The sequence below is a fragment of the Lepidochelys kempii genome, chromosome 16 (assembly GCF_965140265.1).
Source record: "Lepidochelys kempii isolate rLepKem1 chromosome 16, rLepKem1.hap2, whole genome shotgun sequence".
Taxonomy (NCBI): domain Eukaryota; kingdom Metazoa; phylum Chordata; order Testudines; family Cheloniidae; genus Lepidochelys; species Lepidochelys kempii.
Window position 1 is genome coordinate 23,026,074 of NC_133271.1, and position 24,595 is coordinate 23,050,668.

Here is a 24,595-nt window from a genome sequence, read left to right on the forward strand (position 1 = left end):
GGGCTGAGTGTCCGGAGGCGGGCTCCCACTGGTTAGCGCGGAGGCGAAAATGACCCGAGGTGGCTGCTGGTTGGACCGTTCCAGGAAGGGCGGGCCCAGGCGGGGAATGGCCCCGCCTCCTGCCTCGCGGGGAGCTGACTGGCCGGCCTGGGGCCTCTCTAGCCGTTGCTGAGGGGGGGAGGCGGAGGCGGAGGCGGAGGCAGCGGGGGGGGGCCGAGGCGGAGGCAGCGGGGGGGGGCCATGGCGGGTCACAACCGCGCCCCAGCCGTCGGCCCCCGCTCCCCTTCCCCGAACCCCCACCTCTGGGGCGGTGAGAGCCGGGAGGGGGGGCATGGCGGGAGGGGGGGGGTGTCTCCCCGGGCCCCGAGTCCGCGCCGCCCGGCTGACGCGCCCCCTCTCTCCCCGCAGGCGAGGAGCCCGGCGCGGCCAACCCCTTCTCCTTCAAGGAGTTCGTGCGGAGCCAGGGCCGGAGCGCGGCCCCGCGCGGCGCCAGCCCCAAGGTAGCGAGGGGGCGGGGCGCGGGGAGGGACGGGCGCGCGATCCCCCCCCCCCAGCCAGCCCGCGACCCCCACCTGCGCCCTCTCTCCCTGCAGGGCGCCGCCGGGCCGCCGCCGCCGCCCCCCGAGGCCTCGGGGCTGGGCCTGCGGCTCCCGGAGCCGTTTTTCCCGGACCCCAGCGCCGGCGGCACGCTGCTGGACGAGGAGGATGCGGAGTGGAGCGGGTGTTACCAGCCCGCCGCCGTGGAGGAGCGGGCCCACTTGGCCGGGCCCCGGGGCGCCTCGCCGGGGCCCAGCGCCTCGGACTCCTTTTACTGCGACCGCCCGGACTGGTCGGGGCTGGAGGACTCCGCTCCCTGGCCGCTGGACGAGAGCGACCCGCTGGGCTACGCAGCTCTCGGGACCGGGGACCGGCGCCTGGCGTCCGGGGCGGAAGCCGGAGATGGGCGTTATCACCCGCTGCAGCCCGCCGTCCGGGAGGTAGGCGGCTGAGCTCGTCGCTGATCGAGCTTGTAGAGCTCTTCCGGTCGGGGGAAAGGACTCGGAGCATCCCAGCCGCCAGCGCCACACTCAGAACCTTTCCCCGGCCTGAGGAGCTTCTCTCTCACCAGCAGAGAAGTTGGTCCAGTCACAGATACTGCCTCGCTCACCTTGGCTTTCTCGTTTATAGTCCTGGTGGATTGTGAAGTGCTGGAGCTTGAGTTTGCACCTCAGCATGTTACAGAAAAGTTATTTTAGGTCACCCTAAAGCAGGGGGTCTCAAACTGGGGGTCGGGACCCCTCAGAGGGTCAGGGGGTTATTTCATTGAGGGGGGGGGTGATCACAAGCTGTCAGCCTCCACCACAAAGCCAGCTTTGCCTCCAGCTTTTATAAGGGAGTTAAATAAATTAAAAAACTTATAATTTTTTTTTTATATATAAGGGGGAGATTGTACTCAGAGGCTTGCTAAGTGAAAGGGGTCACTAGCACAAAAGTTTGAGAACTACTGCCCTAAAGGGTCTTTAAAATGTAACTTCATTGTCACTGAAGTCTGTGCATGGTACCAAGGCAACTTGGCTTCAGAGTTCGATGAAATAAAGCCCCTTGAAATAGTTCTAAACTCTTCTTTATAGCATAAGCTAAAAGATCAGTACGATCACCAGACCATACATTCCTGATTTCTAATGAGAATTTTTCTGCAGCTACAAGAAGAAAATGCCAAACTACGAAGCAAGATTAACCAGCTTCACTTCTTCTCTGAAATTCAGACAGACAAGTATGTATACTACAGCGGAAAAGAAATCATTAACTTAATAAATGAAGATGAAGTGCTGATATCCTTATACATTGTAACTAAATGAAACGAGATTTGTGACAGTTTAAACCAGTGGTCACCAACCGTTGACTGGTCAGTCCTAGAGGATCTCCCAGTCAATCACAATCTCCGGTGGTGTTGCAGGGCTGCTGCTAAGGCAGGCTCCCTGCCTGCCCAAGCCCCTTCCGGAAGCAGCCAGCAGAAGCACCGCCCCTGCAGCTCCCATTGACTGGGAATGGGGAGCTGTGGCCAATGGGAGCTGCAGGGGCGGTGCTTGCAGAGAGGGGCAGTGCGTGGAGCCATGTGCCCCCCCCCCCCGTTCTCCCGCAGGGGTGCGTTGGCCGCTTCCAGGAGTGGTGTGGGGCCAGGGTAGGCGGGGAGCCTGCCTTAGTGGCAGCCATGCTGCACCACCAACCAGGAACTGCCGGAGGAAAGGGCTGCCTGGCGGCAGGCTGTGTTCCCCACCCCGAGCCAGCACCCCAAACCCGCTCCTGCACCGCAACCTCCAGCTCTAAGCCCCCTCTTGGAGCTTGCACCCCTCACCTCCTCCTGCACCTCAACCCCCTGCCCCAGGCTTAGTTCAGAGCCCCCTTCCACACTGCAAACCCCTTGGCCCCAGCCCTGAGCCTAAACTCCCTACCAAACCCCTACCCCAGCCCGGTGAGGGTGTGGAAGAGCGAACGATGGAGATTTGGGGGGATAGAGTGAGCGGGGCTTTGGGGAAGGGATGGGGTAGATCCTGGGTTGCCCTTAAATTCAAAAGTGATCTTGGGTGTAAAAAGTTTGGAGACCACTGGTTTACACTATTGTATGACAACTTCACTACAGGGTTATTTCAGCTGAGAAACTTTGGCTTCTAAGAAATCAGCTGGATTTCCTTTTAGAAGGAAATCAGGGAAAGTAAGAATGTTAATCTGATTTGGTGTCTTGTTTTTTTAATAATAATTGGAGCCAAATCCTGTCCTCTTTTATAACGTATTCAACTCAGTTTGTCAATGAGGGCAAACTTGCCTATTGGAACACTTCAGAGTAATGTATTAATCATCCTTCCTTTGCTCCTGTGAGGCAAGTATTTTCATTTTACCAATAGGGAAATTGATGGTGGGGAGGTTAAGTGAATTTCCCCAGGTCACAGGTGAGTCAGTGACAGAGTTGTGATTAGAACTCAGGAATTTCTCTGTCCACTACACCATGCTGCTTCACATACTGAGGCAATTCACACTTTCCTAAAAATGGATTGTTACACAACCAACCACACCTCAGAATGGCTTGAAAAGCAACATAAAAACAAGTATCAGGGGGTAGCCGTGTTAGTCTGTATCCACAAAAACAACAAGAAGTCTGGTGGTACTTTAAAGACTAACAGATTTATTTGGGCATAAGCTTTCGTGGATAAAACACCACTTCTTCAGATGCATGGAGTGAAAATTACAGATGCAGGCATTATATAATGACACATAAAGGGAAGGGAGTTACCTCAAGTGGAGAACCAGTGTTGACAGGGCCAATTTGATCAGGGTAGATGTAGTCCACTCTCAATAATAGATGAGGAGGTGTCAATTCCAAGAGAGGCAAAGCTGCTTTTGTAATGGGCCAGCCACGCCCAGTCCCTATTCAAGCCCAAATTATTGGTGTTAAACATAACAACAGTGAATGGACTTGATGTGCAGAGATTCAGCTGCATAATTATCCTTGACGCTAATGGATGTTGAACAAATAAATCCCCTGAGGCCCAGCCTGGAAACCTAATTCTGTGGGTGGATTTTCTATAGTACATTAGAATGAACATTTTTGTCATACTGAAGCCTCTATCTAGGATGTTCTAAAAATATTGGACCCTTAAGAGAATCATCTTGCCTGCAACACTTTGTACTCTCTCCCACTGAATGCAAATAAAAATGCCTACTTTGTTCTCTTTAACAAGGGTAAAGAAGCTTGAAAAAAAACTAGAAGAGAACAAGATTAAAGAGCAAAAAGAGGCTCGGGATCTAGAAGCAATGGTGCAGCATGTAGAACAGAATCTCCAGTTGATGACTGTAAATATTTCTTTGTGTTCTTATAGTACAGAACCATGATCAGGGTTGTCCTGTGGGTTTTTTTTTTTCCCCCTCACACACTGGAGGAAGCATAAGCAATGCAGGGGGGAGGATGGTTCAGTAATGGTAACATTCTCTTTTCAACTCTGACACTTGGGTTCAACTTTTTCCCTTACATTATTCAGGAGACAAGTTATCTATCACTTTTCATAGTATCAAGTGTCTACTACTGACAGCACGTGTGAAGCAAGGGCTGCTAACATGAAAAGGAGCTGAGTTCCACTCCAAAAGTACCTCAGTTATACAGGAGTCAGGGCTTTGCATGACTGATTAAAGAATCTTAATCACTCATAAAAAGAAAAGGAGTACTTGTGGCACCTTAGAGACTAACCAATTTATTTGCGCATAAGTTTTCGTGAGCTACAGCTCACTTCATCGGGTGCATACTGTGGAAAATACAGAAGTGATCACTTTAGATAAGCTATTACCAGCAGGAGAGTGGGGTGGGGGGAGATAAAACCTTTTGTAGTGGTAAACACCCATTTTTTCATGGTTTGTATGTATAAGACCATCTGTATTTTCCACAGTATGCATCCGATGAAGTGAGCTGTAGCTCACGAAAGCTTATGCTCAAATAAATTGGTTAGTCTCGAAGGTGCCACAAGTACTCCTTTTCTTTTTGCGAATACAGACTAACAGGGCTGTTACTCTGAAACTTAATCACTCATGTTCAGCTGATTCTGTGTAGCTTTCTGGAAACACCCACCTTACACATAATTTACAGATATTTACATATAGACATTGCCTGCAAGAAAGTTGGTATTTAAGTCATCTGTTTGTTTATAGTGAGTAAATTCTTTCCTTATTCAGAAGGAAGGAGATGTATTGCTGCCTTGATCACTTGATAGGGAAGGGATGTAACATACCGATCTTTGTTATTTTAGTCTCTTTGAGATAGGGCTTATACATTCCTCTGTATGAGGAAAATGCATAGTGCATTCTGGGCGCTACCGCAATATAAATATAAATAATCTTGGTATCTTTTATTTCAGAAACGGGCTGTGAAAGCAGAAAATAATGTTGTAAAACTGAGACAGGAAAATGCATTACTTCAGGTATGAATCTGTCCTCTCCTTTTTAAGGTTCTCTTACTGTATGAACTTCAAGTGAAAATATCTTGATATTTCAGAGTTTATAACAGTGCTACTGGAAAAGTATTCACCTGTGGGTGAATCTTCTATAAAATGTCCTTGTGTTCTGATTGAACGTATATTAAGTCAATGTAAACCAAAAATTTCACAATTCCAAAGTTTAGAATTTGTGCGCCATGGGACCAGTAACTATTGTGAGGCTTCTTATTCCACAGAATCTGAGATTTCTCACTTTCCATTGGCATAAACACTGACTTTTAGCCATGGTATGTTATACGTGATAGACATTAAAATCATATTATTCTCTTCCTCATCCCCAATGCACACTCTAAATTTGAACTGATTTTAGTGCCTTGTATCTTACACTGGTAAGAGAAGACAGTAACTCCAACACCACCTGGAAGTCCAGATTTCTGATATCAAGTATTAACTTCTGAATGAGTTGGTAAATCTACTACTATAATATCAGAATTAAAGTTGAGTAAGGGAAGCAGCAGCAAGATGGTTTTCAGAATGAAGCAGATTTCAAGACTGCTAACTAGCAACCTGCCAGGGTTAGAAGCACATGGTGGGACTCTAGTACAGATGCTTTCAGGTCTGGTAAAGACTTCCAAGGTTAGTCCTGGATCAGAGATCACATGAAGAATTTTGATCCCACCACCAACCTCAGCCTGGTCCAGTCCACACAAGAGATCCACTTCCTGGACACTACAGTGCTAATAAACAATGGTCACATAAACACCACCCTATACCGGAAACCTACTGACCGCTATTCCTACCTGCATGCCTCCAGCTTTCACCCTGACCACACCACACGATCCATCGTCTACAGCCAAGCTCTGCGATACAACCGCATTTGCTCCAACCCCTCAGACAGAGACAAACACCTACAAGATCTCTGTCAAGCTTTCTTACAACTACAATACCCACCTGCAGAAGTAAAGAAACAGATTGATAGAGCCAGAAGAGTTCCCAGAAGTTACCTACTACAGGACAGGCCTAACAAAGAAAATAACAGAACGCCACTAGCCGTCACCTTCAGCCCCCAACTAAAACCCCTCCAACGCATTATTAAGGATCTACAACCTATCCTAAAGGATGACCCAACACTCTCACAAATCTTGGGAGACAGGCCAGTCCTTGCCTACAGACAGCCCCGCAACCTGAAGCAAATACTCACCAACAACCACATACCACACAACAGAACCACTAACCCAGGAACTTATCCTTGCAACAAAGCCCGTTGCCAACTGTGCCCACATATCTATTCAGGGGACACCATCACAGGGCCTAATAACATCAGCCACACTATCAGAGGCTCGTTCACCTGCACATCCACCAATGTGATCTATGCCATCATGTGCCAGCAATGCCCCTCTGCCATGTACATTGGTCAAACTGGACAGTCTCTACGTAAAAGAATAAATGGACACAAATCAGATGTCAAGAATTGTAACATTCATAAACCAGTCGGAGAACACTTCAATCTCTCTGGTCACGCGATCACAGACATGAAGGTCGCTATCTTAAAACAAAAAAACTTCAAATCCAGACTCCAGCGAGAAACTGCTGAATTGGAATTCATTTGCAAATTGGATACTATTAATTTAGGCTTAAATAGAGACTTGGAGTGGCTAAGTCATTATGCAAGGTAGCCTGTTTCCTCTTGTTTTTTCCTACCCCCCCCCCCCCAGATGTTCTGGTTTAACTTGGATTTTAACTTGAAGAGTGGTCAGTTTGGATGAGCTATTACCAGCAGGAGAGTGAGTTTCTGTGTGTATGGGGGTGGGGGGATGTGAGAACCTGGATTTATGCAGGAAATAGCCCAGCTTGATTGTCATGCACATTGTGTAAAGAGTTGTCACTTTGGATGGGCTATCACCAGCAGGAGAGTGAATTTGTGTGGGGGGGTGGAGGGTGAGAAAACCTGGATTTGTGCTGGAAATCACTTTAGATAAGCTATTACCAGCAGGACAGTGGGGTGGGAATAGGTATTGTTTCATATTCTCTGTGTATATATAAAGCCTGCTGCAGTTTCCACGATATGCATCTGAGGAAGTGAGCTGTAGCTCACGAAAGCTTATGCTCTAATAAATTGGTTAGTCTCTAAGGTGCCACAAGTCCTCCTTTTCTTTTTGCGATCCCTGTAAGTGGAGACCATGATCTTGCAGATAGCACAAGTTCCTAATGGAGAGAGCCCTAAATTAGCCCCCCAAAAGTAGCATTCAAATACTCATAGGAATTGTTTTCTTATGCCATTTTATATAAATAAATGTGCATCTGCTCCAGAGAAATTGTTTATAATAAACTAAACTCTTCCTAAGGTTCAGCTGAAGAATTACAAGACAGAGAATGAAGCCTTGAAGACGGGCGAGTCTGCTAGTTTGGCTGTAGTGAAACAAAATGCAGATGTTGCCCTGCAGAATCTTCTGAGAGTAATTACAAATTCACGCTCTTCAATAAAGTAAGTTCAGCTTTATAAAGAGAACAGTAAAATAAAGAACTTGTCCTAATAGGAGTCTATAGACTAAATGAAAATTACAGTACTGGAGGCTCTTCCATTGACATTCATGAGATCATGTTTACATTTTGTTTACATTTTGAATTTCAATTTCACATAGCATGGAGGTTCAAACAGACTGTTCAGTTTCACTTTCTAGTTTCACCTACAGTAGCTCAGTGTTGCTATGTTTGTGTTGTGCACACACTGCAGGAAAATAATTATACAATTCAGATTTTTCACTAACTGTTCAAAATTAAGTCCATTTTCTGTGTAGTATTAAGCTTTTATACAACTAGGGTTTTTAATTAACACTGTAAATATTAATCCTAAACTACCTAAATCTTTTCTTTTACAGTGAATTTTGCAATTCAAGTGAACTGTTTTTCTTAGCAACTGAAATTGCATAGATGTTCTCTGATGATCTTTGTCTCTGCATATCAACCCCTCTTCTGGTAACATTTCTTGTTACTTGTAATCTACCCTATCCTGTTCAGTATTTTGTTTTTTAAATTCCAGGCAATTGGTCTCTGGAGCAGAATCATTGCAGGTTATTGCCGAACTCCTTAAATCGATAGACAGAATTTCTGAAATTTCAGATGATGGACCGTGAAAAAACCACTAAAGGAACTCAACCCCAAGAGTTCTGTTTACATACCAAAATCACTATTCAAAGATTGTTTGCTTTAATATTTAAAAAATGCTTTGTCTTAAAATATGCAACCTTTACCCTTAATGTTTTTATTGTGGGAGAACAGTTATGTACTGGTGTAGTATTACCCTTCCTTACATTGTATCAACAGTACAATGGCAACCACTGGCTCTCCGAAACCTGATCCAGCAAAGCATATATTTTAAGTGCTTTGCTGGATTGGGACCTCAAGACCCAGCCTTCGCTGTTTGTGCATTGCAGTCTCCCATTAAAATGAACTGGAGCACTGGACTCAAAACACTATGCTCCCTGCATTTTCCCCTCATTCCCTCTAGTAGTGCTGTGTCAAAGTATTTTATAAATGCTAGGAGCAAATAAATCTTTTCTGTGGTTTTGTTTTTGTTACTGCCATGAGTGGTGAGATAGGGGAAAATATTTTGAACTCTTGTATAATTAAATATGAAAATGAGACTACACCATACATAATACTTTAACAGTTTAAGTACTTTCTAAATATATTTAAAAATGGCTTTTTAATTGTATTAGGTTTTGTAACCATACTTTTTTTTAAAAAAGAAATTAAACTGCAAAATACTATTGCCTTTTGTTGGTGATTCTTGGTGGTTTAAACAAAATGGTTTTCAGAAAATAAAAAATGATGGGTTCTTTTTTAAAGTGGAAAGAGTCACTTTGGTAGAGGTGAGGCAGCTGCTTTTGTGCAATGGACTACTTTCCAGAAAAAGTCCAGAACTCTGATCTAATACAATAGTGTATTCTGTCTAATACAGGAATTGAGTATAATGCGTATAAATATACCCATAAACTCAAATTTGAGCAGAAGTGAAACTATAATTACATATACCAACTTCAGGTGTGACTGAAAAAATGGAGTTAACAAGTGCCAATGAAATAGTAGTGACTGGAAAAATGGGGAAGTTAATATAGGTGCAGTGTGAGAAGAAATTAGCGTTTGGGAATTAGTCGTTACTCAAATTTGCAGTATTTATTTCCAGTGTTACTATGGCAGGTGCAGTGAAGTGTAGGAAATAAAAGTGTATACTAGCTGCTGCACCCTACCTCGGTTGTTAACATTGAGGTGGGTGTAAGTGGCATGCGCACAGGGTAGTTCTGGAAAGACAGCAGCAAGGTCAGATCAGCAACCTCTTTCAGAGGCATCCCAGGTGGATGCTTTCCTTTATTTATAGAAAGAAAAGGGAGGACTTGTGGCACTTTAGAGACTAACCAATTTATTTGAGCATGAGCTTTCGTGAGCTACAGCTCACTTCATCGGCTGCATACTGTGGAAACTGCAGAAGACATTATATACACAGAGACCATGAAACAATACCTCCTCCCACCCCACTCTCCTGCTGGTAATAGCTTATCTAAAGTGATCACTCTCCTTACAATGTGTATGATAATCAAGGTGGGCCATTTCCATCATACACATTGTAAGGAGAGTGATCACTTTAGATAAGCTATTACCAGCAGGAGAGTGGGGTGGGAGGAGGTATTGTTTCATGGTCTCTGTGTATATAATGTCTTCTGCAGTTTCCACAGTATGCAGCCGATGAAGTGAGCTGTAGCTCACGAAAGCTCATGCTCAAATAAATTGGTTAGTCTCTAAGGTGCCACGAGTACTCCTTTTCTTTTTGCGAATACAGACTAACAGGCTGTTACTCTGAAACCTTCCTTTATTTATATAAACTAGTTGTCTCCCGGGGGAGCGGTGGTCCTCGCTTTAAGGCCAGACAAATGAACTACCAGCAGGACTAGCAGCCTCCTGGGGGCAGCAAGCGCCTGCCTAGGCATTTAAGCCCTGGGCTCCGGTTATTCCGGTCTGCTGCTGGCTGTGTGGCCGGTTACGATGTGTGGGCTGAGGCAGCCACCTCCCTCCCCCCTTCCTTCGCGGTGAAGAAGGCGGCCTGGTCCCCTCTGCTCTGGCTGCAGGGGCGGCCGCCCAGGCCCCTGCTGTTTCGCCTCCCGGGGCCGCGGGAGCCCTGGGCGAGCCCGAGACCAGGAAGAGGCTGGGTCTGGAGGAAACACGTGCTGGGTCACCGCCACCTCTCGGGGCGTCCACTCGCCGTGAGCGCCTCCGCCCCTTCACGTGGCGGCATTCAGCCAATCAAACAAGTCTCCTAGGGGACAGGAAAAAATGCCGCGGCACGTGATTCCTCAACCCAGTCAAAAAATCACCCTCCCTGGGCACGTGATAGCCACACATTGCCTCCCCCTCCGCACATGATACCGGCCGTCCAATCACGTTAACTCCTGGGTCAGGTGACCGTCTCCTAGGCAGTGGGAGGGCGGAGCTAGCGCGGCTGGCGGGCCGGGAGGCGCTGAGGGAATCTCGCCTCCGCCTCCCTCGGGGCTCCGCAGCCGCCGCCGCGGCCATGGCCCATTACCTGGGGCCGGCTGGGGACCTCCTGCGGGAGCGCGGTGAGGGGCGCGGGCGGTGTGTGGGGCTGGGGCGGGCTCCCGCGGGGCGGGCTGCAGGCTGGCCCCGCGGCCGTTACCTGGGGGACGCGCTCCGGGCGGGGGGGGCTGCGGAGCCCCTGCCGCCTGCAGCCACCCTCCCGCCCCTGGGGGCCGGCGCCGCCCTGGCTGCAGGCGCTGCCGCTGACCCTTCTGCGTCTCTCTCTGTCTCAGAAGTCATGTCGCCTGTGGATTTACACGCGGAAAGAGAGAAAATCCGGCGGGAAATAGAGGAGCTAGAAAAGAGCTTGGACCCTGCTATCCCCAGTATCGAAGTCCTGGTGTCGGATTCCAGTCTGGACTCGGATTCCGACGTAGGTCCGTTCTCACGGCGTGAAGCTGTTTCTCTGATCTCTTACAGTTACTCTAGTTCTGCCCGAAAGATGTGTCCCGCAGCGTCTAGAGGCTGATCCTGAAGGCAGTGGCTTTCTCTCCTAATTCCATCGGGCTTGTGTGCAGGGCTTAAATGTTGTCACAGTGTTTCCTGCTAAAAACTGCTTGTCGGCGCCTGCTTTATAATTTGTGAAAGGCTTGTTTGGTACCTTGGGGGAAAATCAAATGTGATGTTTGTTTCTTGTGGGTGCTAGAAATCCAGTCGTTATCCCGTTGATCCTACAGTGGTCACGTGAAAACTCTGAGAATGTGAGGGTCTTGCTTGCACATTTTTAAAATCACTTTATATTATATACAAATGTGCTTTAGATTCATATATTTTATCTATAGAAGGGACTGTCATGATCATATAGTCTGACCTCCTGCATAGCACAGGCTCAAGAACCTTTCTTAATAATTCCTGCATGAAGCCCGTAACTTCTGTTTGAGATATAGCATTCGATGAAGTGAGCTGTAGCTCACGAAAGCTTATGCTCAAATAAATTTGTTAGTCTCTAAGGTGCCACAAGTACTCATTTTCTTTAGCATAACTAAAGGAGAACAGTTCTCTCTTCTATGATAGATTGGGTAGGATTTGAACCTGTGACCACTTGCATGCAAAACATGACACTTTGTACTTCTCTACTAAGCAATTGCACCTGTTAATCATTTTATAGAGATGTTTATACCATCTGTTTTTGCTATCAAATTGTAGTCCGATACCTGTGGTTTTCATTGCATCACATTACTTGTAGTATGTCTATACTGGATTGGCGAGCAGTGATCGATCTAGTGGGGGTCGATTTATCGCATCTAGTGTAGATTTATAAATTAACCACCAAGCGCTCTCCCGTCAATTTTGGTACTCCACCGGAGCGGGGCGAGAGGTGCAGGTGGAGTCGACGGGAGAGTGTCAACAGTTGACTCACCACAGTGAGTAGATCTAAGTACGTGGACTTCAGCTATGTTATTCACACAGCTGAAGTTACGTAACTTAAATCGACCACACGCACCCCCCAGTGGAGACCAGGCCTTATCTAAGAGTCTTATTTCTGTGACTCCTTTCCATGAAGAGCACACGTTATGTTACATCTGCTGTAAATATAACTGTACTGTATTTTATGTAAGGTCAAAATTCTATGGTAGTGCTTTAAAGCTAAAGAAAAGGGAATGTGGAATAGGTAAAGGGGAGTAATAGACACTTGAAATGAATTAGCAAAAAGAAAAGGAGTACTTGTGGCACCTTAGAAAATTGATAAGGCAGAGGTTACAAAAAAGTTTTTTCCAAACTGATGTCTACTGAGGAGAAAGTTCTTGTACCAGCAGTTGCCAGGTTTTGTGATGAGACAGATGAAGTGGGCAGTAGTTGAGAGGGAGGGGATTAAGGAGGCGCATGATCTGCCAAGTGGGCTGGAACCAGTCAGTGGAGTGTGTTACAAACAAGGAGGGCAATATTGAACTGGCTTATGGATTCAAATTGCTATTTTGGAGTGTTGCCAAAAGCAAAATCAAGCAGGTGTAAATAATCATATTTTTTTTTGTTCATAATTGGGGTGGGCATGTCTGTTCAGTGCAATATGCACACAAACCATCTGTCTTAACTTGCATCTGCCTGCATCTTTGTGGTGAGACATCCCTTTAGAAAAAGAACTGCAAAAAGTCTTAAGCCACCAGCTGCTAGTCTTGGTGATCACTGTGCACATTCCTTCATTTTACTACATCCCAATTCTCCACATACCCAAGTACATGCTTACCTTTAGTGGTCTTATGGAGAACAAAAATGGAAGCTGTATTTATAGCTGAAGTCTGTAGGATTACTCATGTGCTTTGAAAGTTAAGCACATTCTTAAATGTTGCAGGATTGGAGCCCTAGTCTGCTTGGTTCTGCACCCTGGATTATTTGTTGATGTTGCTCACCATAGGAGCTGAGACCTAGCTTAATTGCAACTCTAGTTGTTGAGAGATGTTCTTTCATTCTCCAAAGAAAAAAATGTCAGTGAATGGTGATTTATCGAAGTTTAGTCTTGGCAACCTTAACAGTGGCCTCAAATGTTGTTGGGTCAGACTTAAGGAATTATGTATTGTTCTGTTTTCTTGTAATCATCTTAGCCGGAAAGCTTTTGCTTTCAAAGCTCTTGTCATCTTTACATAAGAATGACCATACTGGGTCAGACCAAAGGTCCATCTAGCCCAGTATCCTGTCTTGCAACAGTGCCCAATGCCAGGTGCCCTAGGGGGAATGAACAGAACGGGTGATGATCAAGTGGTCCATCCCCTGTCGCCCACTCATAGCCTCTGGCAAACAGAGACTAGGGACACCATCCCAGCCCATCCTGGTTAATAGCCATTGATGGACCTATCCTCCATGAGCTTATCAAGTTCTTTTTTGAACCCTGTTATAGCCTTGGCCTTCACAACATCCTCTGGCAGGAGTTCCACAGGTTGGCTGTGCTTTTTGTGGAAAAATTACTTCCTTTGGTTTGTGTTAAACCTGCTGCCTATTAATGTCATTTGGTGACCCCTAAATTTTGTGTTATGAGAAGGAGTAAATAACACTTCCTTATTTACTTTCTCCACATGAGTCATGATTGTATAGACCTCTGTCATATCCCCCCCTTAGTCGTCTCTTTTCCAAGCTGAAAAGTCCCAGTGTTAATCTCTTCATATGTAAGCCATTCCATACCCCTAATCATTTTTGTTGCCTTTTTCTGAATCTTTTCCAATTCCAGTATATCTTTTTTGAGATGAGGTGACCACATCTGCACGCAGTATTCAAGGTTTGGGTGTAGCATGGATTTATATATCTTTTCCCGTAATAAAAAAAAAAAAATCTTGTACTTCTATTTTTAACAGATGATCTGGATGATGATGACTCAGATGCCCATACTGAAATGGTAATTCATCTTACTTAAAATGAATCCTCCTATCTTTCTGATAATGGGGGAAGAACAAACAGAATTTTGTATGTCTCTAGGAGGCTTTTCACATTTTTACACCTAAAGGGAAATGTTGCATCTGAGAGGGGAAAGTTACTGCTAAAGTTTTCATTTTTACAAGTTCTGTTACTGTTTTTTCTGTGGAAAAATAAAACATTTTAATTAGAGATCATGTTTCCTGGAACTCATATTTAAAAATATTTGTATAACAGAGCACATACAAAGGGAACTTTCTTTGTGGGTCAGACCCAGTTGATGTTATTGCAGGGCTCACTGGAGTTTCATATCTGACTAGTTAGCTATTTGGATGTAGTGCACTTGCAAAAACAGAGTTCTGTTTCACCCACAATGTTTTTATTGAGTAGTTCATACTAAACTATATCTAGACACTCTAGAAATCATGCGTTTGGGGATAAATAACAGCAGAGGGGGAGAAATGAGATGAAGAGTCAGGAGCGTAGTTCTGGAAGGCTGGCTCATACAGCAGAGGAGAAGGTCCTGGCATCAACAGCTGCAAAATTGTGAGACTGGCCAGAGAAGAGGCAAGTACTAAGGGCCTGATACTGCACCTGTAGAAGCCAGTAGCTACATTCCCATTGACTTCAATGGAAGCAAGTTCAGGTCCAAAATCAGTAGAGGACAAGAGAGAGGGGAAATAGACAAGGTTGATGTTGGCAGTGAGAGCACTAAAGAGGACAGCCGGGTTAGAGATGCACAGTTCTTTTCAGAAGGATTTACACAATATTCCTGACATTAATGGTAGTGGCTGGTTAAATTAAAATCACTGTCTGTCTGTTCAAAGCAAGCCTGGCTCTCTTCCCTTCTATCTGTTTAAATCACATTTATTTCGCCTCACATCAGGAAGTAGAGAAAGAAGGGGGCAGTAGTGATGACGACGACATTGATAACAACCTCCCAGCAGACCCAGAAACATGTTTACAGATGAACCTCGTGTATCAAGAAGTTATTCAGGAAAAGATAGAGGAAGTCAACCTTCTGATCGCACAAAACAAAGAACAGCAGGCAGGTGGAACTTGGGGAAAAATGTTCCTTGGTGCACAGTTGGGGTGTGATTTTTCTCCCATTCATATCAATGAGGGAAGAAGTCCTGTGGGTGTCTTTTAAGTGGGAGTAAATTTGAGTCCTTGAATTGTGATTTATTTGGTGAATCATCTTCAAGTCTCTGGAACTTTGAAGATTTTATCAAGTATCAGCAGAGGGCAGCATGATCTGCAGAGTAAAGGAATCCTATTGATTTTGTTTGTATACCAAGAGCATGATCCTGGGAATCGTGAGTGGCTCCATTAACTTCAGTGGAATTGCTTATGGATTGTAAGGATTGGCAAGATTGGGCCCTAAATCTGGGTTTAAAATGACTTGCAAAACCTAATATGAAGAGAGACTTTTTTTAATGAAATTCTGTTTTAGGGGTCTGTTTTCACTGGGCTATTTAATTTAAAAAAAAAAAAAAAGCATTCAATTGATGAGTTACAAACTTCCAAGCAGCATTTTCCTAATGTAGGAGAAGCACTAACATTACAGTAAAAATGAAGCCGAATGAAGCTAAAGTGAGTGAAGCTTTTTAAAAAAAAAAAAAAAAAAAAGCATCAATGTGGGAGGTAAACTAGATTTTTATTATAATTGGTACCATGTGGGTAAGGAATTTCTTTTTAAAGTAGATTGCACAGAAGTTTTCAGAAATAACGCCTTGATAGGCCCTATGGATAAAACTAAGATAGGGATATTAATCTTCACAATGCAAACAGGTTTTTTTGGTGGTTTTCTATTATGGTTTTGGATGCTTCATTCCTTGCCATTGGTGATTTTGACATGTAGCACATGTATGTAGTTAGGCTTTTTTTGCTTGCACTGGGATGGTGACAGCTAGATTTTTGCTCATTACAGCAAGTTGCTCTTGTCTCTATTTTGTGTTGGTCCATTTGGCAGTTACATAGGAAATTTGCCAGGTTGCAGAAACTACAATTAAAAGATTAGCTAATATATATAGTGTGATGGTGTAAGGTAATTGGGGCTTAGCCTGGGATATGCATAACAGCAGGGCCGCTGGCTGGCTGAGTTTGAGGTGGAATCATTTAAGTCTCTGTGAAGTGTATGGTTTTCAATTAATGATTTGTATTGTAGAAAGAAATTATGTGTGAGGTTGGTGGTCCAAAGATGGCAAAGGCAGGAGATGGTAAACTTCTACCACTGAATATGTTCTTGGGCCATTTTATGAAGCCATACTTCAAGGATAAAGTATCAGGAATTGTAAGTATAATTAAATGCATACTATGCTCATTATTCCAGTGACATTTAGCCTTAGTTTGTTACTTGCACTCCCTCTTGAAATGAACATTGCTGAATGCTAAGGTCATTGCATCTAAGTTTTCAGTGGGTTTTGTTTTTCTTTGTTTCCCCTGATTTGAGATAGAGACTTAGCTTATCGTTTGCTTGCTAGTTTTTTGCCTATCAGACTCTTAAGATATAAAAGACATGGGGAAATGTCTTGTTTGTCTGTCCGCCCCCGCCCCCCCCCCCCAAACAAAATTCTGGCTTATACAGCATCCAGAAAACAAAGGAGTGCCTTTAAAATATATGTTCATAACCATTCAGTTATAAAATGCATGTGACCTGGAAGAGGATTCTGGGTAATAGCATGGAAATCTACCCACCAAGCTTTCTAGGCACAGCACAGTATAATGTCAGGCAAGTGACAAGCTGTGACTTCTTTGTTTTGTTACCTCATCTTCCCAGCCCAACCCCCACTGTCTGTTTTACCCACCTGTTCCGTCCTGACTGTCATGTAAACTGAGCTCTCTGAGGCAAGGGCTGTCATCTTTGTTACATAAGAACGGCCATACTAGGTCAGACCAGTAGTCTATTCAGCCCAGTATCCTGTCTTCCGACAGTGGCCAGTGCCAGGAATGAACAGAACAGGGCAATTATCAAGTGATCCATCAACTGTTTTCCAGTCCCTGCTTCTGGCAGTCAGAGGCTGGGGACACCTAGGGCATGGGATTACATCCCTGACTGTCTTGACTAATAGCCATTGATGGACCTATCCTCCAAGAATTTATCTTATTCTTTTTCGAATCTAGTTATAGTTTTGGCCTTCACAACCTGTCAGTGCCACAGTTACGTATCTTAGCCCACTAGGGCCTGACCTCGGTTGTGGTTACTGTAATACAAATAATAACTGCTCTTCATTTATGAATCCTTATCCGAAATGGTCACACATTTTTTTTTTTGAATTGGAATGGGCAGGTGTCGCGTGCATACCATTACCCAAAGTGCTCTTCAACCCAATTCCCAGCTGGTGTGAGACACTCAACATGGATGAGTGGACTGAGCGCTGGGTAGAAAGAAAGGAACTCAAGAGTTCTCACATTAGCTGTGCCACTGACTTGCTTGTAGTCTTGGACAAATCACTTAACTTCTCACTCCCTTAAGATCCCTATTCATAAAATGGGAATAAAGCTGCTTGCATGCCCATCCCTTATGGAGTTCCTCTGAACTAGTTTGTAAAGTGCCCTGTGCAGCGGGAGAGTGTGAATGCACAGGCTTGAATTGTCAAATCTGTTTTATAGCAGTGCTGGTATCAGAGCTCTGGGAATGAGCTGAATTCTCAATAAAAATGTAACATTTGTGCTGTATCTGACATCTCTGATCTTTGCTAGGGCCCTCCTGCCAATGAAGATACCCGAGAAAAGACAGCGCAAGGCATAAAATCCTTTGAGGAGCTGCTTATAAAAAAGTGTAAGAAACTTCCTGTCTGTGTGCACTGCTCCATGTTCTGTAGTAGGCTTGGCAAACTCACTGAGGTTTTCTGCATCCGCTTCCTCCTTGTTTTTCTTCAGTGTTCACATTGTTATGCGTTGAAGCTACCAATGCACCATGGAAATGGTGCAGACGCTAAAAGTAAATGGGACTGCTCTGAATTATGCTAAACTCTGCTAGCCTTGAATGTTGGCGTGGCTGATAGAAGGCTCTTCCCTTCCCTTGCATCTGCCCTGACACATTGCATGTTAAATTGTGCAGCTGTCCTATTAGCTCACACAAGCTAAGCAGGGTTGTGCCAGGTCAGTACTCTGATGGGAGCACCTCGATGTTACAAAATTGGTGCTAGGGATGCAGTAGGTGACACTCTTCCATGAGCTGGGTCTCGCATCAAGTTAGCAATAGAACCAGGGATAGAACCCAGATTTTCTGTTTCTTTGTGCCTCTAGGCACAGAGGGGACCAGCAACAATCCAGGCACAATGCACGTGGACCTTTCCAAGAGACCCTGGGGATACTTTGAAGTGGTGGTTGAAGCCAGTGGGTTTACTTATTGGAGGTGGCCTTGTATTAGTGACTTTGTGCCTTCAATCTGTGTTTTGTCCCCAGGGAAAAGCAGAGAGAAGAGCCTGCTGAACAAATCAGTAATAAGTGACCGTTTGCAGCGTCTGCTTCAGCCAAAGTTACTGAAGTAAGCAAAGCATAAGTCCCATCGCTGCTAATGAAACAAGTGTATTCTGGGATTTAATGGCTGGTTAGGCAGTGGGGAGGAGAGTGACTAAGAGCTGTTATCATTTCCACCTCCCTTCTCTCAAGTGCATGCCTTGGCACAGTTACTGCCACCTGCAGTGAGGTTACAAAGCACAGCAGGGAGAGGGTTGTGTGTTTGGGCCTGGGATGGTCAGCCTGTGACTGTAGGGAGCATAGGTCAAGATGTGAATGACTCAGTGATTTATATTGCCGGTAATTAGCAGGCTGGGAGTTCGCTTTTATATCTCAAAAGTACCAAGACATTTCCTAGCCGTTCAGCCCTTCCCGTTAATATAATTGGTATGGCCTAAAATCCTGTTACAGGAGCTGTGACGTTTGGGCTTGGAGGGCTAGCGTGTAGCCCTTGAGCCCTAGCTGTGCATCTTAGAATAAACTGAACAGCATGGAAACAGATTCTTGTTCCTACTCAGTATCTCCCTGCACTGGGCTCCTGGGGGGATATGGCTTGTCTGAGCCATGGACCTGGCACGCTTCTCTGTCTGTGGCCGCAGCAGCCATGCAGATCTTCTTAGATCCAACTTGCGGGGGTGGGGAAAGCACTTGGTCTGTCACCTGTTCTGTAGATTAGCACTTGGTCTAGATGAGGAGGCAAAGCATGAGCAGTGGGTCTGCTATGTGGAAGAGTGTCTGGCTGGGGGCTGTTTTCTGGAAGGTGGGGACAAATGCAAAGCGTTGGATTTTGAAATAAGCTCCTTGGAATAAGGATGGCAGAAGAAAGAACCCAGCTTTTGGGCCTGCCAACTTTAACACTATCTTATAGCACTTACCCTTGCTTCTGTTTAGTCATGTTTCATAATCTTGGAAATGTCCTTAAACAGGCTCAGCTATTTGAATCAGAAACTGGAAAAAGCCAAGAATGAAATGGAAAAGAAGATTTTCGAAAAACAAGTCAAAGAAGCAGAGCGTGAAATAGAGGAGATCAAGTGAGAGGATTATATTCTGGGTGAAGTGGACACTATCTCTTCTAGGGATTCCCCCTCCTCTCCACCCCCTCCCCTCCCCCCGCGCCCCAAAGACATTTGTAAAGCTCAAACACCAACAGACTTAAGCTGGGAAAACCTTGTCTTATTCTGGTTTGCAAAGGATTCCAAAAACAGTGTTCAAACCTTCCAGCATTGTTTCAGAGCCCTCACTCCTCAACTATTTGGTAGCAGTGTTGTAGAGTGTTTTAGGTATTAATATGCAAATGTAGGCATCTGGATTTGTCTCATCACTTCTGCCTCCAGTACTGAAGTGTTGCAATCAAAAGCTTTTAGTTTAGCTGCATTGAGGTTAGGAATTCAGAGCCATTTGTAAAGCTTTGGGCACTGCTTTGGGTGTACTGATGTTCTGTATAGTGCATTTCAGAATTGTGGTAGAGTTAAACTCCTATAAAGCGAGCGTCAAGAATCTGTGTGCGCTAAGGTACGTGTGTGTGTGAATTTGCCTCATTCAAATAGGTGCCATTTGGGCTTGTCTAAATTATAAAAATTAACCGTTTGTAGACAACACTTTTCTGCATTCCTTTCATCACCCCTATTGCAAAGTATATTAGTGTGTCACCTTAGGGCATTGTCACGTCTGGGTGCTGTGAAAGGAAAAAACAGTTTATACACAGGTTAAGGTACTCTCTTAGAGACATTCTAAAGTCCATAAGAGGATTTAGACACAAGTCTAAGTTATACGGTAGGTGTATTACAGCTTTGGCAGCTACGATATACTAAGGGAGTTAATTAATGTGTGTACCTATTGTCATTTATTTGTGTTGTCGTGGTAGCTAGGAGCCCTGGTCATGGACTGGTCCACATTGTGCTAAACACAGCATGTCCTGTTAATCAGAGTGTTGAGGATTTTTTTCCAAGGGGCCTATGGGAATTAGGGAACCAACTTCTATTGGAATTCAGAGAGAATTGGGAGTCTGAAGCCCTTAGATCCCTTTGTCTTCATTATAGAATGATTTCCAATCTCGTGTCACTTCAGTCCCATACAACCTGTCTCATGACATGCTGTGAGCCTAACAAACAGAAGTGCTTACCTTCTCTTGCTGTTTGCTGGCAGGCCTTGATGTTACCAAAGGAAGTATCTGTCCCTAGAAAGCCTGTATTGTGCAGGTGTGCCAGGGGTGGGAGAGGGAAGGCAAACAGATGAAGCAAATGCCAGTGTCAGATCATCTTAACAATGATTAAGAGCCTGAGTCTCTACACCTCCCATTGAAGGCAATGAGATTTGGAGGTGTACAGCGCTTTGCAAGATTAGGCATAGAAAGAGACCCAATGGTTGATGTGATCATTTCTTCTTCCCCATACTTTTAGCCATCTGCCAGAGGAGGCCTTATTAGGAAACAGACTGGATGAGCACGACTGGGAGAAGATTTCCAACATCAATGTAAGTTGGTAGACCAATTACTTAGACCCAGATTCTGCCTCCCTTCCTCTCCAAGTTGCCCCATTGATTTCAATGGGACTTTTTGTGAAATAAAGAACTACTTTGGGTGGACAAGGGAGGTAAAACCCAGCCTTTAGCACTTCACTCTTTTCAAAGGGCTGCAACCCAAACCATGATTTAACTTCCAAATATCCATCTGGGTTCAAAGTGGGAGGGGACAGGTTTGAGATTTGGCATTGTAGAAGGGATTCAAAAGTTAGGTGCCAATGGAAAATACCCAACTCTTTACACCAAGATTATAACAGCAAAATATATTTGAAAATTTATTTAAGAAATAAGCCTTTTGCATCAATCTCACTCAGTTTGCTAGGATATTTCGGTAATGTCTGCAAGGCAGAGCCAATCTGTGTTGTTTCTCTTAGTTTGATGGAAGTCGCAACGCAGAAGAGCTGAGGAAATTCTGGCAGAACTGGGAGCATCCGACCATCAACAAGAGGGAGTGGAATGAAGAGGAGATAGAGAAGTTAAAGGAAATAGCTGCGAAACATAATTGTCTGGACTGGCAAACTATAGCCCAGGAGCTTGGGGTAAGGTGTTCCCCGCTATGAACCAAATAATTATTTGAGGCGTAGGGTTAGATTTGAAAATAATGCAGTCTGTGCTGAGAAGTGACTTGCAGTGATGGGTGTACTGTAGGGTGCTGTTTTGAAAAAGGAAGTTCATTGTAGTGCTCAGGAAATGGATAAACCAAGCGAGTCCTAGCAAGGCATAGTGTAGGCAGGTGCTATATGCAGACCTCCCCACACATACTCCTCCATTCTGACCTCTAGCATTTCTGCTGTTCTAGTTCTGGGCCTTTCTCCAATAGGTAAGACACCAGTTGTGTACTGGCATTGCATAAGGAATATTTCTGCTAGCACATCCAGGGGAGGTGAGGCTGAGATCACCAAACTCCTGGCGCTTATAACTAAAATCAGAGGTGAAAGATGCTCTCTGCAAGTTTTCTCTTTATTGTATACCCTCTTGCTGCTTGAGGAAAATGTAAGCCAGAAACCATGCTAACAAATGCTTTTGTGAGAAACACTCGAGGGAGCGTAACCAAAACCTCTTAACTTGTTCACTTTCTAGAAATTGAAGCAACCAGAAAAACATTTCCCTTCTTGACTCTAGTGAATGTGGGTTTTATGAACACTTCATAGGCATGTCAACACACACTCCAATCTATGCAGGACTTTTTCCAGGCAGTGTCAATTGAAGGCTAACAGTGTGTAACTGCCCCACTTGGGTGGCAATAACTTACCATTTGTACAGCAGCAGGGAACTCCTTGCACCATGTTCCAGTGTCGACACTTTAAAAAGGATGTCATAAAATTGAAGAGGGTTGAGAAAAGTCGTGGTCTGGAAAACCTGCCATACAGGGAGAGGCATAAGCTGAATTTATTTAGCTTCTCAAAGAGAAGGTTAAGTGGTGACTTTGATCAGTTTATGTGGGGAGAAGAGTTCTGAAGGATGGCTCTTCAATCTAGCAGATAAAGGCATAACAAAGATCCAGTAGCTTGGAAGTTGTAGCTAGGCAGATTCAAAGTGAGAAACAAGGCACAACTTTTTAACGGAGCGTAATTTGCTGGTGGGACAATTTACCGGTGTGACAATTTACCAAAGGATATGATGGATTTTCCATCACTTTAAGTCTTTAATCAAGATTGAATGTCTTTTTCTAACAGAGATGCTTTAGCTCAACCGCAAGGTCGGGGCTTGATGGAGAAATTGCTGTGAAGCTCTGTCCTGTGTTATGCAGGATGTCAGACTAGATGACCATAATCGGCTCTTCTGGCCTTAATTTGTGAAAGGAGGAAAGATAACGAATCAGTGAGAGCTGGTGTTGGACCATTAATTGACAATGATTATAATCACTTCACTGTCATCTGGTGCTCCCTTCCGTGTGCTGTATACACTTGTTATCTTGGTTGTCTTAAACTTCAGTGACAAGCTCTTTGAGTAGGGACTGTCTTTTCATTGTGTGTAGTGCTTAATACAATTGAGCCCTTGTCCCTGACTGGCACTACTGCAATATTAATAATTAAAAGGACTGGATTTGAACCACCACAGGTTCATGCCAGAGCCAGATTGATTCAGCCCTCTCTTTCCTAGGTCACAATGCCCCTTGTGATCTAAGTAACTTTTGTTCTTTTATTAAGACAAACCGAAGTGCATTCCAGTGCCTGCAGAAGTTTCAAGCCTACAATAAAGACTTCAAGAGGAAAGAATGGACAAAGGAAGAGGACCAGATGCTTCTACAGCTCGTTCAAGAAATGAGAGTAGGAAGCCACATACCTTACAAGAAAAGTAAGTGATCTCCAAGGCAACCCCCTCCCTTGTACTCACGGAGCCCGAGTCTCCAAGGTCTTGTTTTCAGTGATGTTCCCAATGTGCGATGCACTTTCCAAATACAAAAGGTGACATGCTCCCTGTTCTGGAGAGGTGGAGTTAATTTCATGCAATCCTTGGACTTTCCTCCTTTAATTTAAAAGGCTCATCTGCAGTCATGACACCTGGTGCCAGGAGTCCATCATATCTTCCAAGGATGGATGTGGTCAGTACTTGGATGCAAAACCTCCCGGGTGCTGCAAGGTTTGTTGTTGGGAGTGGTGTATGTTTGTAATACGCATGATTCTAGTATAAATGGTAACACTTCTTACACACTGTGTGTTCTCGGTTTTTGTTACATGCCAGTTGTGTTTGAGAAGTTAAATATTTAAGTCATAACTACAATGTGCTTTAACAGGAATGCTAGAAGCATCGTATTAAAAGCAGAATTTAAATATTTCTTTCAATTTCTAGTTGCTTATTACATGGAAGGAAGAGACTCTATGCAGCTAATTTACCGCTGGACAAAGAGTGTGGATCCCAACCTAAGGAAAGGATTCTGGACACCAGAGGAAGATGCTGTAAATTCCTTTCTTTTCTCTAGTGCTAGAAAAATGACCAACATGCAATCTCTGCTGGGTTCATTAGTGAAACATTAACTTTAATTAGTGTTCTATGGACACTTGACTGTCTTCACACATTATCCAGGGACAGAAGCGGGTTGTGATTTCTATTACAAGGATGGCATAGGTGCTGTACAGACCCAGAGGTAGATGTGTAACTCTCCCCTGAAGAGCTTCCAATTTGCTCTGACCAAATTTTACTAGAGCTGAAATGCCAGTCTTACTTCTCTTCCTCATGCACTAGACCAGTGTAGCAGTGGTTTCATTTGAAAATGAACTTTGGTAAAGTAATGGGTATTATTAAAAGTAAAATTAATTTTATCATTGCTGATCCTTGGAGTTACTCAGAGGGGTCATGCCAGATAATTTATGCCCCCAAATTAAAGTCCTCCTGTGATGGATCTTTATTTGCCTCTTCTATGGGGGTGGGGAGGGAGGGTGGGTGTGATTGGGAGGGCACAGACCTAATGGAGGCAGAATTAATTAAAAGCAGGGTGTGATGCGTATAGCTAGGTAATTCCCAAAAGATTCCAGCCAGTGGAGACTTGTTAGCTTGGAATGACTTGGATGCGTTACCCGCCTAATTTTTCTTTGTCTAATTCATGTAGAAGTTGTTGGCAGCAGTTGCTAAGTATGGAGAGCGTGACTGGTATAAAATTCGGACAGAGGTACCAGGAAGGAGTGATGCTCAATGCAGAGACAGGTCCGTATAGTGACTAAAGGAATCTTGCTTCCAAGTTCTCTCCTTTTGTAACAAAGATGCAGCATTTTTTAAAAAAA

The 24,595-nt window shown here is 44.5% G+C and overlaps 2 protein-coding genes across 8 annotated transcripts in view; both read left to right on the forward strand.

Annotated features, from left to right (window-relative positions):
* The first annotated feature begins 187 nt into the window (after positions 1–187).
* On the forward strand, positions 188–8,687 carry ENTR1 (endosome associated trafficking regulator 1). 4 transcript variants are annotated; one of them, XM_073314768.1, is made up of 8 exons: positions 193–310; positions 409–500; positions 594–977; positions 1,680–1,753; positions 3,717–3,828; positions 4,881–4,943; positions 7,304–7,443; positions 7,999–8,683. In XM_073314768.1, the coding sequence occupies exons 1-8, from the start codon at positions 241–243 to the stop codon at positions 8,090–8,092; spliced, it is 1,029 nt and encodes a 342-aa protein (XP_073170869.1). In that variant the 5' UTR covers positions 193–240; the 3' UTR covers positions 8,093–8,683. The 4 variants fall into 4 exon arrangements, with proteins under 4 accessions (XP_073170870.1, XP_073170868.1, XP_073170867.1 ...); XM_073314767.1 differs by having other exon boundaries at positions 190–310; positions 409–977; positions 7,310–7,443; positions 7,999–8,687; XM_073314766.1 differs by having other exon boundaries at positions 192–310; positions 409–977; positions 7,999–8,685.
* Positions 8,688–10,425: 1,738 nt separating this feature from the next.
* SNAPC4 (small nuclear RNA activating complex polypeptide 4) overlaps positions 10,426–24,595 on the forward strand; it is a 32,468-nt gene continuing 18,298 nt past the window's right edge. The window contains exons 1-13 of one of the 4 annotated variants that reach the window (XM_073314599.1): positions 10,426–10,570; positions 10,781–10,924; positions 13,832–13,872; positions 14,776–14,937; positions 16,057–16,182; positions 17,592–17,670; positions 18,300–18,381; positions 19,280–19,384; positions 20,753–20,825; positions 21,248–21,412; positions 23,024–23,171; positions 23,667–23,773; positions 24,424–24,518. In XM_073314599.1, the coding sequence (XP_073170700.1) occupies positions 10,525–10,570; positions 10,781–10,924; positions 13,832–13,872; positions 14,776–14,937; positions 16,057–16,182; positions 17,592–17,670; positions 18,300–18,381; positions 19,280–19,384; positions 20,753–20,825; positions 21,248–21,412; positions 23,024–23,171; positions 23,667–23,773; positions 24,424–24,518 (1,373 nt within the window). In that variant the 5' untranslated portion in view covers positions 10,426–10,524. Of the gene's footprint in view, positions 10,571–10,780; positions 10,925–13,831; positions 13,873–14,775; positions 14,938–15,953; positions 16,183–17,591; positions 17,671–18,299; positions 18,382–19,279; positions 19,385–19,447; positions 19,866–20,752; positions 20,826–21,247; positions 21,413–23,023; positions 23,172–23,666; positions 23,774–24,423; positions 24,519–24,595 lie in introns of those variants that run through there. The other 3 variants (XM_073314597.1, XR_012155277.1, XM_073314598.1) reach the window with 3 other exon arrangements.

Coding starts and splice junctions, on each gene's coding strand:
- ENTR1 (XM_073314766.1), top strand. CDS start 241: ATGGCGGGTCACAACCGCGCCCCAGCCGTCGGCCCCCGCTCCCCTTCC. Junction 978..1,679: donor TGCAGCCCGCCGTCCGGGAG/GTAGGCGGCTGA, acceptor ATTTTTCTGCAG/CTACAAGAAGAAAATGCCAA. Junction 3,829..4,880: donor AGAATCTCCAGTTGATGACT/GTAAATATTTCT, acceptor CTTTTATTTCAG/AAACGGGCTGTGAAAGCAGA.